Source organism: Myotis brandtii, unplaced genomic scaffold, assembly GCF_000412655.1.
Source record: "Myotis brandtii unplaced genomic scaffold, ASM41265v1 scaffold561, whole genome shotgun sequence".
Lineage (NCBI taxonomy): Eukaryota > Metazoa > Chordata > Mammalia > Chiroptera > Vespertilionidae > Myotis > Myotis brandtii.
In genome coordinates, this window is record NW_005370085.1 from 693,726 (window position 1) to 707,471 (window position 13,746).

General features: G+C 45.4%; 1 protein-coding gene across 5 annotated transcripts in view; it reads right to left on the reverse strand.

Moving 5' to 3' along the window:
• The window catches only part of PDE8A (phosphodiesterase 8A), a 140,539-nt gene that overhangs the window by 62,592 nt on the left and 64,201 nt on the right, over positions 1-13,746 (reverse strand). Inside the window, exon 1 of one of the 5 annotated variants that reach the window (XM_014549599.1) lies at positions 8,389-8,406. The exons of 3 other annotated variants lie outside the window; for them this stretch is intronic. In XM_014549599.1, coding sequence (XP_014405085.1) covers positions 8,389-8,391 — 3 coding nt within the window. In that variant the 5' untranslated portion in view covers positions 8,392-8,406. Of the gene's footprint in view, positions 1-5,044; positions 5,228-8,388; positions 8,407-13,746 lie in introns of those variants that run through there. One more of the 5 variants, XM_014549601.1, reaches the window with a different exon arrangement.

Genomic DNA, 13,746 nt, shown 5'->3' on the forward strand with positions numbered 1-13,746 from the left:
CCTACCCTGAGCGTGACTAAGGGTGGCATCGCAACCTCCCGATCCGCCCTGCTCTGTGCATGATAGGGGGCGGCGCCCCAACTCCCCAATCGGCCCTGCTCTGAGCCTGACCAGGGGCTGCACTTAGGGATTGGGCGTGCCCTCTGCCACCCGGGAGCAGGCCTAAGCCAGCAGGTCATTATCTCCTGAGGGGTCCCAGACTTTGAGAGGGCACAGGCGGGGCTGGGGGACCCCCCCCCCGAGTGCACAAATTTTGTTGCACCGGGCCTCTAGTCCTATATAATAAAAGCGTAGTATACAAATTTTCCCCTCGACCGGGAGTTCTTCCAGGAGTTCGACCAGTGGGCAGTGCCGGCCAGGAGAAGGGAGGGAGGCCCGGGCCGGCAGCAGGCAGCTGGGGGAAGGGAGGGAGTACCTGGCTGGCCATTGCCAGCCGCTAGGGACCCTACCAGTGCACGAATTTTGTGCACTGGGCCTCTATTATAGTAAATAATATTGTGATAACTATGAGTGGTGCCACATGGGTACTAAACATTGGGATGATCACTTTGTAAGTTATATAAATGTCTAATCACACCATGTTGTACAGCTAAAACGAACATAATATTGTCAACTGTCATTGAAAAATAAAAAATGTTTTTAAAAAGAAATGTATGAGTGAAATCATATAGTGCTTGTCTTTCTCTGACTAGCATAATGTTCTCCAGGTCCATCCATGCTGTCGCAAAGGGTAAAATTCATGGAATCTAATGAACAAAGTGAACTAACAAGCAAAATAGAGACAGACTCATAGATAGAGAGCAGGCTGACAGCAGGGTGGGAGGGGGAGCTGGCGGTATGGAGGGAATGAGCAAAAAAGAAAGAGCTCATGGACCTGGACAGCAGTGTGGTGATTGCTGGGGGGGAGGGTATAGGTGGGGATACATGGTGATGGGAAAAAAACAAAAGAAAAAGAAAAAAGTAAATAAAAATTAAAAGAGAACGAAATGTAATGGGGCTTTCAGATTCTGGTTTAAGGAACATAACAATATCTTATGTCTTTTATAATTTATAATCTTTTAACATATAGATTTCCTATTGTAAGGAGGATATAAAGTACCTGTTCAATCATTTGTCCATTCATTTCAACAAGTATTTGTAGAGCACTTTTAAATGCACTAAACCTATAATGAATGCTGAAGTTATAGAAATAAAAATATGAATTCTTGCCCTAACCGGTTTGGCTCAGTGGATAGAGCGTCGGCCTGCGGACTCAAGGGTCCCAGGTTCGATTCCGGTCAAGGGATGTACCTTGGTTGCAGGCACATCCCCAGTAGCGGGGGTGCAGGAGGCAGCTGATCGATGTTTCTCTCTCATCAATGTTTCTAACTCTCTTCCTTCCTCTCTGTAAAAAAAATCAATAAAATATATTAAAAAAATATGAATTCTATCTTCTGGAAACTAAGTATCAAAGGATAGAGAAATATTAACAAATAATTACAACACTTTGTGAATGTTTAACAACAAATGCTTGTACAGAGCGTGACTGAGAAGTGACTGATTAACTTGGCAAGGGGGGGTGGGGGTGAGGGAAATCAGCAAAGTTTTCAGAAGAGTGCTGCCTGCTGAGGTAAATCTTGAAGGAAATGTAGGGCTCTGTCAGGTCAGAAGGGGGAAAGGAGCATTCTAGAAAGAGAAAATATTATGTCCACCCAGGATGCTCAGGGACAGTAGATGGCTAAGTGTGGTTGAGATGAAAGGTTTCATAGATGAGGCTGCAGAGAGGGGGCAGGGGCAGGTGACAGAGAACCCAGTTCATTGGCAGTTCTCAAGGGCTGCAATCAGGTAACCAGGTACAAATACCAGGTTACAACGGATGACAAACACCAGCAGCTGGTAAACTAGCAACAACTAACTGGAAAGGACAAGACAGGGCAGAAGGGCAACCTCACCTTTCTGGCAGGTGTAAAGGAGGGGCCAGGCAGGAGGTGGCACTTGAGATGTGCCTTGAAGGGCAGGCAGATTGTGAGAGGCAGAAAACACACAGAGGAAGTTATAACCCAAATAAATTCCAAAATTAAGCAAGCAAGGAATGACTGTTGTCCCTATCAAAACATCAAATACTAGGAATAGATAATACTTTCAGTAGGTCAGTAGGGGTGTAAGCTGGTATGTTTGTAAAGAACAATGTAGCAGTATAAACATCAAGATTTTAAAATGTTCAAGCTCTTTGATTTAGCAGCTCAAGTTAGACATACATCTCCTGAAGAAAAATAATGATATTTTGTACCAGGTGCATATATTGCATATTTTTTAAAAGGCTTAGGAAAAGTTTAAGAATAATTATGGGGAAGAGAAAAAATATTTAATTATATAATTATATGGATGTTCCCTACAACATCTACACTAATAAGAGAAACATGCAAATTGGTGTCACTCCACTATGCCCACCAGCCAATCAGAACAAGTATGCAAATTAACCCAACAAAGATGGCGGCTAATTTGCATATGCAGGCGCAGAGCGAAGACTGAAGGCTCCGCCTGAGCAAAGACTTAAGACAACTGAAGACTGAAGAGGCTTGGCTTCTCTGCTGTGGCTGCAGTGAAGGCCTGGGTCCTGGGTGCTGGAGGAAAACCGGTGCCGGCAGCCAGGGGAAGGAAGGCCTGTTGCACGAATCTCTTCGTGCAACGGGCCTCTAGTTGTTTATAATAGTCCAATGTTGTCCCCAAGTAAGTAAATACCATCTGTATGAAATGTAATACCATGATGTGTTTGCAAACATTAATTGACATAGAATGTGTTCACATAAGTTTTAAAAGCAGGTTTCAGAACGAACTGCAAGAGAGAACTGCAAGAGACCATCGTTTGTTTATTTTTTTAACTATATATATCCACGGGAAATATTCAACAACAAAATCAACAATTTTCTCTAAGTGGTAAAATAACAGATGATCTTTATTTTGTGTTTTCTTATCTGTACTTTCTAATTGCCTAGAGTGAACATGTATCATTTCACATTTTAAAATCATGCAAATTTCGTAAGCTATTTGAATAAAAATGTAGTCATTTCATAAGGTGACAGTGAATACTGTTGCTCAGTCATCTTTGCACATTTCCTTCAAAGGGTGGAAGCAACGACAGAGGACGGAGGGAACGCAGATTGCTTTAGCAGAGCCCAGTCTCAGCATTTAATTCCGTTTTCAACACGGATGGTGGGACGCCTCTCCTAAGACACCACCTTCCTCAGAGAGGGGGCCGTCTCTCCATATGGATTGGTTATTCAGCCTCCTGATCCTTAAGAATATTCATCTGCAAAGAGCAGTATGCCCTGCTCCTTTCATATCTGCTTGCTACACTTTTACTTATTTTTTTAAGTATATTTGTATTGAATTCAGAGAGGAAGGGAGAGGGAGAGAGAGAAACATCAATCATGAGAGACAATTATTGATCGGCTGCCTCCAGCACGCCCCCTACTGGGGATCGAGCCCACAACAAGGTATGTGCCCTTGACCAGAATCAAACCCAGGAGGGACCCTTCAGTCCGCAGGCCAATGCTCTATCTAATGAGTCAAACCAACTAGGGCTGCTTGCTACTCTTTTAGAAAACAGATTGACAAATATTAGATCAAAAATTTCGGGAAGGCCCTAGCAGGTTTGGCTCAGTGGATAGAGCGTCAGCCTGTGGACCAAAGGGTCCCGAGTTCGATTCCGGTCATGGGCACATGCCTGGGTTACTGGCTCCTCCCTGGCCTGGGCCCTGGTCAGGGCATGTGCAGGAGGCAAGTTATCGATGTTTCTCTCACATCGATGTTTCTCTCAGTCTTTCCCTCTCCCTTCCACTCTCTCTCAAAATCAATGGGAAAATATCCTGGGATGAGGATAAGTAAATGAATATTTAAAAAAACAATTTTTTTTTTCCGGGAAGTCTGGCTGCCAGTCCACACCACAGCTCATTTGAAAGTGCAGAGACTCTCCAATGGGGCCTTGAAGTTCTGGTAGGTGATGACAACAGATGCAAAAAGGAGAGACCATTCTTTTGTCCTTACGAGCAAATGACAACCAATTCCTTGGGATCTCGTCTTTCAAAGTGACTAAGAACCACATCATAGTAACCTATTAATTGAGAAAGGGCTGACAGTCCTTACCTACAAAATTTGTTGTTCATAAACCAAATCAGATGTTACTACAGTTAGGTAGTGTTTAACAAAAAAAAACCACTTGTAATGCACAGCAAGAAAAATGTTAGATCATGAACCAGAATATACAGACACACATAACTGAGACACACGTTTCATAGTACTTATTCTCACTGCATACAAGGTACTCTGCTATTTTACATCCCATCTCATTTAAAAGTCACCTATAGTAGCTTTTAAGGGAGCCACAAAGGTTCTGACCCGCTTCTCATTGAAGGTCTGAATGACGGGATCTGTGTCCCCTCCCCTTGAATCTGGGCGGGCTCCTGCCTGCTTCAACCAATAGAGAACCTTGCTGTCCAGATGCTTCCTTTAGGAACCCTCTCTCTTGGAACGAGGCACCACACTGTGAATGCCCAGAGAAAGGCACTCTGGTCAACAATCCCAGCCCATCAGCCTCAAGGCATCCAGGCCCAAGGACCAGACGTGAGTGAAGGAGCCACCAACCAATTCTAAGTCACGGCCATTCAGGTCACTTCCTGCCACAGGAGTGCCCCCGGCATCCAGTAGCAGAGACAAGCCACATCCTGCTAAGCCCTGTCCAAATTCCTGTGCAGAATCCATGAGGCAACATAAAGAGGCTGGTGTTCAGTGCACGGAGGGTTGTCACACAGCAATAACTGGGGCGGCGGTGCCGGGCACAACCTGCCAAACTGATGTCATGACCCATGAGTGGCAGCCTGACAACCGCTGGTTCAGGGGACGCGGATTCAGTACCTGGAGCCTGGCACTCAGCCCTGAGAAGTTACAGCCCCCTTGAGTCTGCACAAACCCAGGCTGAAACTTTTGTAACTGGCAGTGGATGGGACGGGTGAAGTGGAGTAAGGCAGACAGTGGGGTGTTTGGCATCAAACAGGCTTAGACTCACCGGGGCCAAACTCTGAAGTGCAAAGGTGGGTCACGCTGTTCTGGTCCGAGTCCCGTGGTATCGCAGCTTCCTAAGGAGGGTCCAACGTCCCTGAGTAACTATTGGCCAAAACAGATCTTTAAGATGCCCAGGCCCCACGGAAACATTTCCGCCTGAAGGTTGCCTGTTAACTTCTATCCTTCAATGCTGTCAGCCCTGTCAACAGTTTCAAACTTTCCTGTTAATGGATAACTTTCATCCAAATATAAAACTCAGATCAATCTGTTAAGGATTAGCAGATTCTTTAAAAAAACAAAACAAAACAAACAAAAAAAACGGAGGAGTGAAGAAGCATTTCTGATGGATGGAGAGTTCCCAGCAGGCCTGGGGGGTCAGGAACTTAACCTTAATTGGTTAATTGGATTTTTGGTTTCTTTATTTTAAAGTCACTAGTTATGCTAATGTTATAGTGCTGGCCCTGAGGGAAAAAAACAGGAAATTCATGACTAGGATAGGACTCCCAGAAAGGACAGCCAGAAAGGGAGCACTGAGGGAAGCCCCCATAGGAAGGGAGACTTTTTTTTCCAAATATGTTTTTATTGATTTAGAGAGAGAGAAACAAGGATAAGAGAGAAACATCATCGATCAGCTGCCTCCTGCACGCCCCCTCCAGGGAGGGAACCCACAGTGCAGGCATGTGCCCTGACTGGGAATCAAATCCGTGACCTCTTGGTTCATGGGTCGATGCTCAACCACTGAGGCACATGGCTGGGCAGGAAGGGAAGATCTTTAAGCAAGCACTCCTCCTGAAAGTTAGTCATCTCAAGGTACAAGCAGACAATGACGACATGGGAGCTACCTGTTAAGTTACAGGTGAGCACAGACCAGAGGCCTCAAGAAAGAGTCTTGAAAGAAGTGGTCTCAGATCTGACTCTTGAAGGAAAGCAGGAGGTAGCAGGTAAAGAAGGGGACCAACTACAGGAAGAAATAATACAAGGAGAGACCCAAAGACCAACCTTCATTTGGAAACCTGAGCAAATGCTTCTCTCCATGAGCTTCAAGGCATCGATGGAGACTTGTGGAGAGCCAGCACACTTCCAGATCCAGCCATCCTGATCCCTTGGCAGACAAAATGCCACTTCCTTTAGGGTTGTCCATGGCATTCTGCTACCATGCTCCATTCCTGCTCAAGTCTCCCTCTTTCCCAGAATCCTCTAGCACAGCGGTTCTCAACCTGTGGGTCGCGACCCCTTTGGCATTCGAACGACCCTTTCACAGGGGTCGCCTAAGACCATCCTGCATATCAGATATTTACATTACGATTCATAACAGTAGCAACATTACAGTTATGAAGTAGCAACGAAAATAATTTTATGGTTGGGTCACAACATGAGGAACTGTATTTAAGGGCGAAAGGTTGAGAACCACTGCTCTAGCACCTCCCTGAACATTTGGAACATAGTCACCCCCTCTCCACCAACGCCCACCAATGTCCTGCCACCAATCTGGGGTGTCAACGTCCATGTAAATACCGCATCAGCACCTTCAAGACCTTCTATTACAATGCTGTGACCTTCACCTCCACCCTCCTTCCCTCCAGCCCCTCATCAGCCAGGACTGTCTCACACTGGAAATGCTCAACTCCAACATCCATCTCTCTCTACCCTGCCAGCTCTCAGGAACTCATTCCTTCTCCTACAATCCTCCCACCTCCCATCCTTTCATTCTTCTACTTTTGCCCCAACTCACCACCTCTCCCATCCTGCACAGACCACATGATCCACCACTCAAACCACCTCTTGTCCCACCTTCTGCTTTCCCACTTCCCCTTCCTTGCCTTTCACTACAATATGTGGCAAATCAATGCAACTGTTCACTTCCTTGTTTCTACACCTGGGCCCCTGGGTACAGCTGGAGAAAATCACAGGCCTTGCAGACTGAGGTCACCAACACTCATGCTCTCCACCCCCAGCTGGGACTCTTTCAATAAGCCCTTCCCTACTCAGTGATGTCCTCAAGATCTGTACCCCCTCCCTCTTGGGACTGAACTCCTTACTCTCGGGATTATGAGCTCACTATTTCATAATGAAAAAGGAGACAATCAGGCAATAACTCCTTAAAATTTGTACCTACTCCTAATCTACAAAAACAATAGTGTTCATTCCCATGCTCACTTCCTTCCCCGTCTTCCTAAAAGAATTGCCCTTCCTCTTACCCCGAGGTAATCATACCTCCTAGGCCCACCTCTTCAAGGATCCCAACAATAGTCCCCTATGTCCTAATCATTAACACCTTCTCTGACTCTTTCCCTTTAGCATGTAAACATGCTCATATAGGACAAAATCTTCCTCTGACCCATCTATACTAATAAAAGGGTAATATGCTAATTAGACTGGATGTCTTTCGGCCGTCCATCTGGACAAAGCCACAGCGGCACGGGAGAGGGAGAAAAGCCACTCACCCTGCGGTCGCCAGCACCAGTGCCTGCAGCCCAGGTGAAGCCGCCCACCCACGGTCCCCTGCAGCTGTGGCTGGCCCGGGCAAAGCCAGCCTGGGTCCCAGGTGCCTGTGGCTGGCCAGAGGGAATCCTGGGTCCCGGGTGCAGGGCTGAGGCAGAGGTGGTTAGGAGCAATCAGGCAGGCAGGCAGAGGGATTAGGGGTGATCAGGCAGGCAGGCAGAGGTGGTTAGGGGCAATCAGGCAGGCAGGCGAGTGGTTAGGAGCCAGCGGTCCCGGATTGCGAGAGGCATGTCCGACTGCCTGACTGGGCCTAAAGCAGCAGTCGGACATCCCCCGAGGGGTCCCAGATTGGAAGAGGGTGCAGGCCGGGCTGAGGGACTCCCCCCAACAATGCGCAAACTTTGTGCACTGGGCCTCTAGTTAGATATAAATCCATGACATGCTACCCTGCCATAGGCCTTTCTGGAAAAGGCAGCCTCAGCTGGTTTATACTAGTGGATATGATACCATCTGAGTCACAGACATCACACAAAACCACTCCCAATATCCAGACACTGCTGCTGAGACTGTGGATTGGTGCTGGAGCTAACCGGGCAGCAGAGAGGCAGAGCAACTTGATACCCAAACCATGCAGCAGGGGTGGGAACTGGACCGAACCAAGTTCTCTCGGAGGAAAATTGCAAAGCACCCGTGTGTCCTGACCAACGCTGAGATCTAGCTGTTCTTTCCCATAAAGCTGCTGTCTGAGTGGCTGAATAACAAACTGTCAAAACATGCTACCCAGGGGAGCATTTGAGATCTTGCTTCCCGACATATGTCATCAATTTGGCTCAAATAAATTCTTGTTTTGTTTTGTTTTTTAAATTTTAAACAAAAAACACATGCTACCCAGGATTTAAAACTCACCATTTGGTGACCATCATGGCAGTAACTGTTTCAGGCAAAAGTCATCAATGGATGATAAAACTAATTGGTGAAAGTTTAATGAGGAAAAGGATAGATAGTCTCAAAGTATCTGCCTATAAGACATCACTAATTTCAAAGGGAAAAACAGCGAGGGAACCCAGCACACAGCAGCTTCATCAAGGAATCACAGTGAGCAGCACAGTGATGGGCAAAGGGGCACAAGGAGCCCTTTGATCTGAGGCACCGAGAAGGACACGGCATCGCTTCTGTGGTTTTCCTGCCAAAAATGCATAACCGGAACCTATTGTGAGAAAACAGCAGATAAACCTAAAATAAAGAAAATTCTACAAAATAACAGGCCTCTACTCTTCAAAAATGCCTAGATCCCAAAAGAAATACCCCACATGGAAGACTAATGTACATGGCAACATGGGTGATCTTGGATTGGATCCTAGATTAGAAAATAATTTTTTCTCTTGTTTTAAAGGAAAGTAGTGGGACAATTGGTGACATTTGAATGAGGAAAAGGATATGGCTTTGATAACAGTACTATAGCAATATTAATTTCATGACTTTGATCACTGTACTGATTACAGAAATTTTCAGTTTTTAGGAAATACACACTGAAGTATTTCTTTAAGGGTAAAGAGGCATCATGTCTGCAACTGACTTTCAAATGGTCTCAAAAACAACAATATGGATAGAGAATGAATGATAAAAGCACACAGTAAGATGTTGAGATTTGGGGCAGTCTGTATAAATAGTATGCAGGAATTCGTTGTACTATCCTTTTTCAACTTTTCTTTAAGTCTGAAATTATTTCAACATTTAAAAAGAGTTTTCCGCCCTGACCAGTTTGGCTCAGTGGATAGAGCGTCGGCCTGCGGACTGAAGGGTCCCAGGTTTGATTCCGGTCAAGGGCATGTACCTTTGGTTGCGGGCACATCCCCAGTAGGGGGTGTGCAGAAGGCAGCTGATCAATGTTTCTCTCTCATCGATGTTTTTAAACTCTCTATTCCTCTCCCTTCCTTTCTGTAAAAAAACAACAACAATAAAATATATTTTTAAAATAAAAAACTAAAAAGAGTTTTCCTTTTCTTTTAAAGCCCAAAATTGTGGGAGGCACAAAGAGAAATCGTCCCAAACCAAAGCTGTGGCCGAGGACTTGAAAATGCCTCTTTCCTTCGTTGGCAGACTAGGCCCCTCCAAACACACACAGACACAGGATCTGGAAGGTTAATGAGCTTGATTTAATGATATACTCAGAACCTGTGTCTGTGGGAGGATATGTGTCATCTGCAAATGCCCGAGAACATTTAAATAAGGGGCAATAATGAACCTCCTTCTTGGACTCATTCCTGACAGTAAGGGTGGCTCCATCCGCGGTGTGGATCACAGAGCACCTTTACAGAGTGCCAGGAAAAAGGGGCTAAGAGAAGAATCCCAGCCAAAGGACCTCAAAGTCACCACCCCCAAGGCCTCCAAAGGCCCAAAGCCCTTCAAAATCTTTATGATGAACATTTTCAAATGTACACAAAATAGAGACAAGTATAAAGAATCTCCATATGCCCATCACCCAGATTCAATAATTATTATAATTCTAACATACTTGCTACATTCATCCCTTTTTTTGCAACAGTGTTCTAAAGCAAATTGACATTTTTCACCCCTAAATACTAGTGTGTGTGTGTGCGCGCGCGCGCGCGCACGCAGACTTTTCTCCCCAACCACAATTCCATTAAAACAACTAACAAAATTTAAAAATGATCCTGTAATATCATCTATCACAAATTTCCCTGCCATAAGAGCTCTTTTTTTTGTTTTGTTTGTAATTGATTTCAGAAATGAAAGGAGGAGGGAGAGGGAAAAAGAGAGAGAGAGAGAGAGAGAGAAACATCAATGATGAGAGAGAATCATCGATCACCTGCCTCCTGCACACCCCACACTGGACACTGAGCCCACAACCCGGGCATGTGCCCTGACCGGCAATCAAACCATGAGCTCCTGGTTCATAGGTTGATGCTCAACCACTGAGCCACGCCGGCCGGGCAGTGGCAAGGACTTTTAATGTTTCCCCACCCATACCTGTCCCTTCTTTCTTGGCACAGGACGACTACCCTTCCCATCCCCTGCAGTTAAGCCATTGACTAGACTGGGCGGAAGTGACATGTGTCACTGAAGCATTTAACTGATGGTGTTCCAACCCTCCAGTATCTTCTGTCCCCACCACAGCAAACCCTGAAACTAGGTGTTGAGAAGGCAGAAACAAGACAGTGAAGTCTCTGGGGATTCATTCTTAAAGCTCCTTTCATCTTATTTTCCTATGCAATTATTTTCAAAATCAGAATTACATACATAGTAACAGTCCTCCAATATATTTATCACTTAAATATATTATTTTCCTTGGCAAGTAGTCAAAAATAACTAATTTCATCGACTATTGAGAAAATGAGAAAAATATACTATGGAATTGGGAGTAGTATAATCACATTTATTACCAAATGTTGAGTATATCTCATTCATACTTTGAAGAAAAAAAAAAACCCAAACACTTTCTCTACATAATTTCCTTCCACTGTTCCTTTTAGTGCAGTGGTCGCCAACCTTTCGGACCTCACGGACCACCAGTGGTCCGCGGACCACCGGTTGCCAACTGCTGTTTTAGTGAATGTAAAAGTCTGCTAAATCTTAATGGAGAAAAACTACAACTTTCCTGCCAGAGTTAGAAATAAGATGCTATCGATATATATAAAAGGATAATATGCAGTGTCCCCTCAGGAGTTTGACTGGGAGACAGGGAGTTCGATCACTCTCTATGACGTGCACGACCACCAGGGGGTGGCATGGAACGAAGGAAGGCCCGGACCAGCAGCCAGCAGCCAGGAAAGGGAGGCCCCGGGCCGGAAGGAAGGCCCTGGCCAGCAGCCCGAAGGCCCTGATTGGTCCTGATCACCGGCCAGGCCTAGGGGGCCCTACCTGTGCACAAACTTCATGCACCGGGCCTCTAGGTTTATAATAAAAACAAAACACTTATCTTCTCACGCTAGCCTGGTAGCCTAGTTGGTTAGAGTGTCATTTTAAAACACCAAGGTTTTAGGTCCTATCCCCAGTCAGGACACATACAAGAATCAACTAATGAATGCAGAAACAACAAATCGATGTTTCTCTCTCTCTTTCTCTCTCCCTTCATCTCTCTCTAAAACCAATTTTAAAAATTTTAAATTTAATACTATCATCTCTACTTTTTAACATTGCACTGGAGATAATATCCAAATGAAAAAGGAGTGATAGAATTGGAATATTACCATTTGCAACTTTGAATGAATTAAAGATGTGATGGTCACCACAAGATCTCTGTGGTCTTCTCCTTCACTGAATCTGGACTGACCTATGTGACCAATAGAATATGGTGGAACCAGTCATATACACGTTCCAGACCAACCCCGTAGCTTCAGTCCTGGCCTACTGGGTGGCCCTGGGGGAGGCCAGCACCCACGTCATGAGGATACTTGAGCAGCAGAGACGGAGCACATGGCGAGGAACTGAGCCCCGCCCCAAGGCATCCAGCACTAACCTGACCAGCCAGGTGAGGGAACCACCTTGAAAGCAAATCCTGTGTCCAGTCAAGCCTTTGGGTGACTGCGGCCCCGGCTAACACCTGGCTGCAAGAGGCTGTGGACCAGAACTACCAAGCCAAGCTGCTCTCTAGTTCCTGACCCACAGAATTTGGGGGTAATTTGTTCTGCAACAAATGTAACACTGTGCTCTCTGCTTCTGTACATATTAAAAACTAGAGGCCCGGTGCACAAAAATTTGTGCACTGGCGGGGGGGGGGGTCCCTCAGCCCGTCCTGTGCCCTCTCACAGTCTGGGACCCCTCAGGAGATAACCACCTGCTGGCTTAAGACTGCTCCCCGGGTGGCAGATGGCAGGCCCTCTGCCACGCCGCCCTGCCCTGCTGCCCGCTGCACACGACAGGCCCGGTGGGCGGAGTCTAGTAAATCAATATGAAGTAAGGTTTACATTACATATGTAATTTTATATAACTAGAGGCCCGATGCACAAAAATTTGTGCTCTGGCAGGGGGGGTGTCCCTCAGCCCAACCTGTGCCCTCTCACAGTCTGGGACCCCTTGGGAGGTAACCACCTGCTGGCTTAGGCCCACTCCCCGGGTCGCAGATGGCAGGCCCGGCTGCTGCCCTCCCCGCCACCCCGGGTCGCACATGGCAGGCCTGGATGGCGGTGGGGTGCTGTGCCACCCCACCTGCAGTATGCAAATTTAACGGCCATCTTTGTTGGGTTAATTTGCATACTCTTCTGATTGGCTGATGTGTGTAGCGAAGGTATGGTCAATTAACATCTTAGTCTTTTATTAGTGTAGATTCTCCACAATAAAATGTTTCAAAATAATAAGCCAGCTAATTAGAGAATCTGTTAAACAGAATTCACTTGTTTTTGTCAGAACAGACAAGAGGTTAAAATGATGCAGAGAAAGGAAGAGCTAATAAAAACTCACTCTTTTATGTATATCTCACTGTCTCTTAGGAAAAAGTTATTATATGATATCTCAGCTAATCCTATTTAAAAATCTACAAGGTAGAATGTATTATTCCTATTTTGCAAATAAGAAAATTGAGAAAATTGATGCTCAGAGAAATTACCAACTGGCTCAAGTTACACAGTGGTAGAGGCAGGATACAGAACCTTTTCTTCCCACCACATCTCAAAGCCCTTCTGACCTTATAATTTCTCCATCTAGCCCTTCAGGACCAAAGTTGCTAAGGTCTAAATCTTTAAGTTTTGTGTGTCAGTACCATCTTCCATCTCTTGCAAAACAATTCTCTGCTTCCCCTTTTCCCACCAACAAATGCAGTGTCATTTAGCGTCACAGTGAATGCTAAGCAACCAGAAATTGCTGAAAGAAGGCAAAATGACAGGAGCTCGAAGCTCCAGTTCACATCCCCAATTTCTGTGCAACTCTGGACGGGACTGTTCTTCAGGAAATGGTTTCAGATTCTCCAAAATTCTCCACCACCCTTCTGTTTTCAAAGCTAACGGGGGGGAGGAGGTGAAGGGTTATGCAAACCAATATAATGATGCTCTATTTCCTTCCTTGTTCCCATGGGTAAATTGTATAATTGGGTATTGAATAATCATTTAAATCACCAAAATTAACTTCCAAATATATTCTTAAAAGGAAAGCCCTAAATACTTTTTAGAGTATAATAAATACTATATATTAAATTCATTATTTTTCTAATAACAAAATTGAACCTTCCATTATAGATAACTAGAGGCCCGGTGCACAAAAATTTGTGCACTCGGGGGGCGGGGGGGGGGGCCCCTAGCCCGGCCTGTG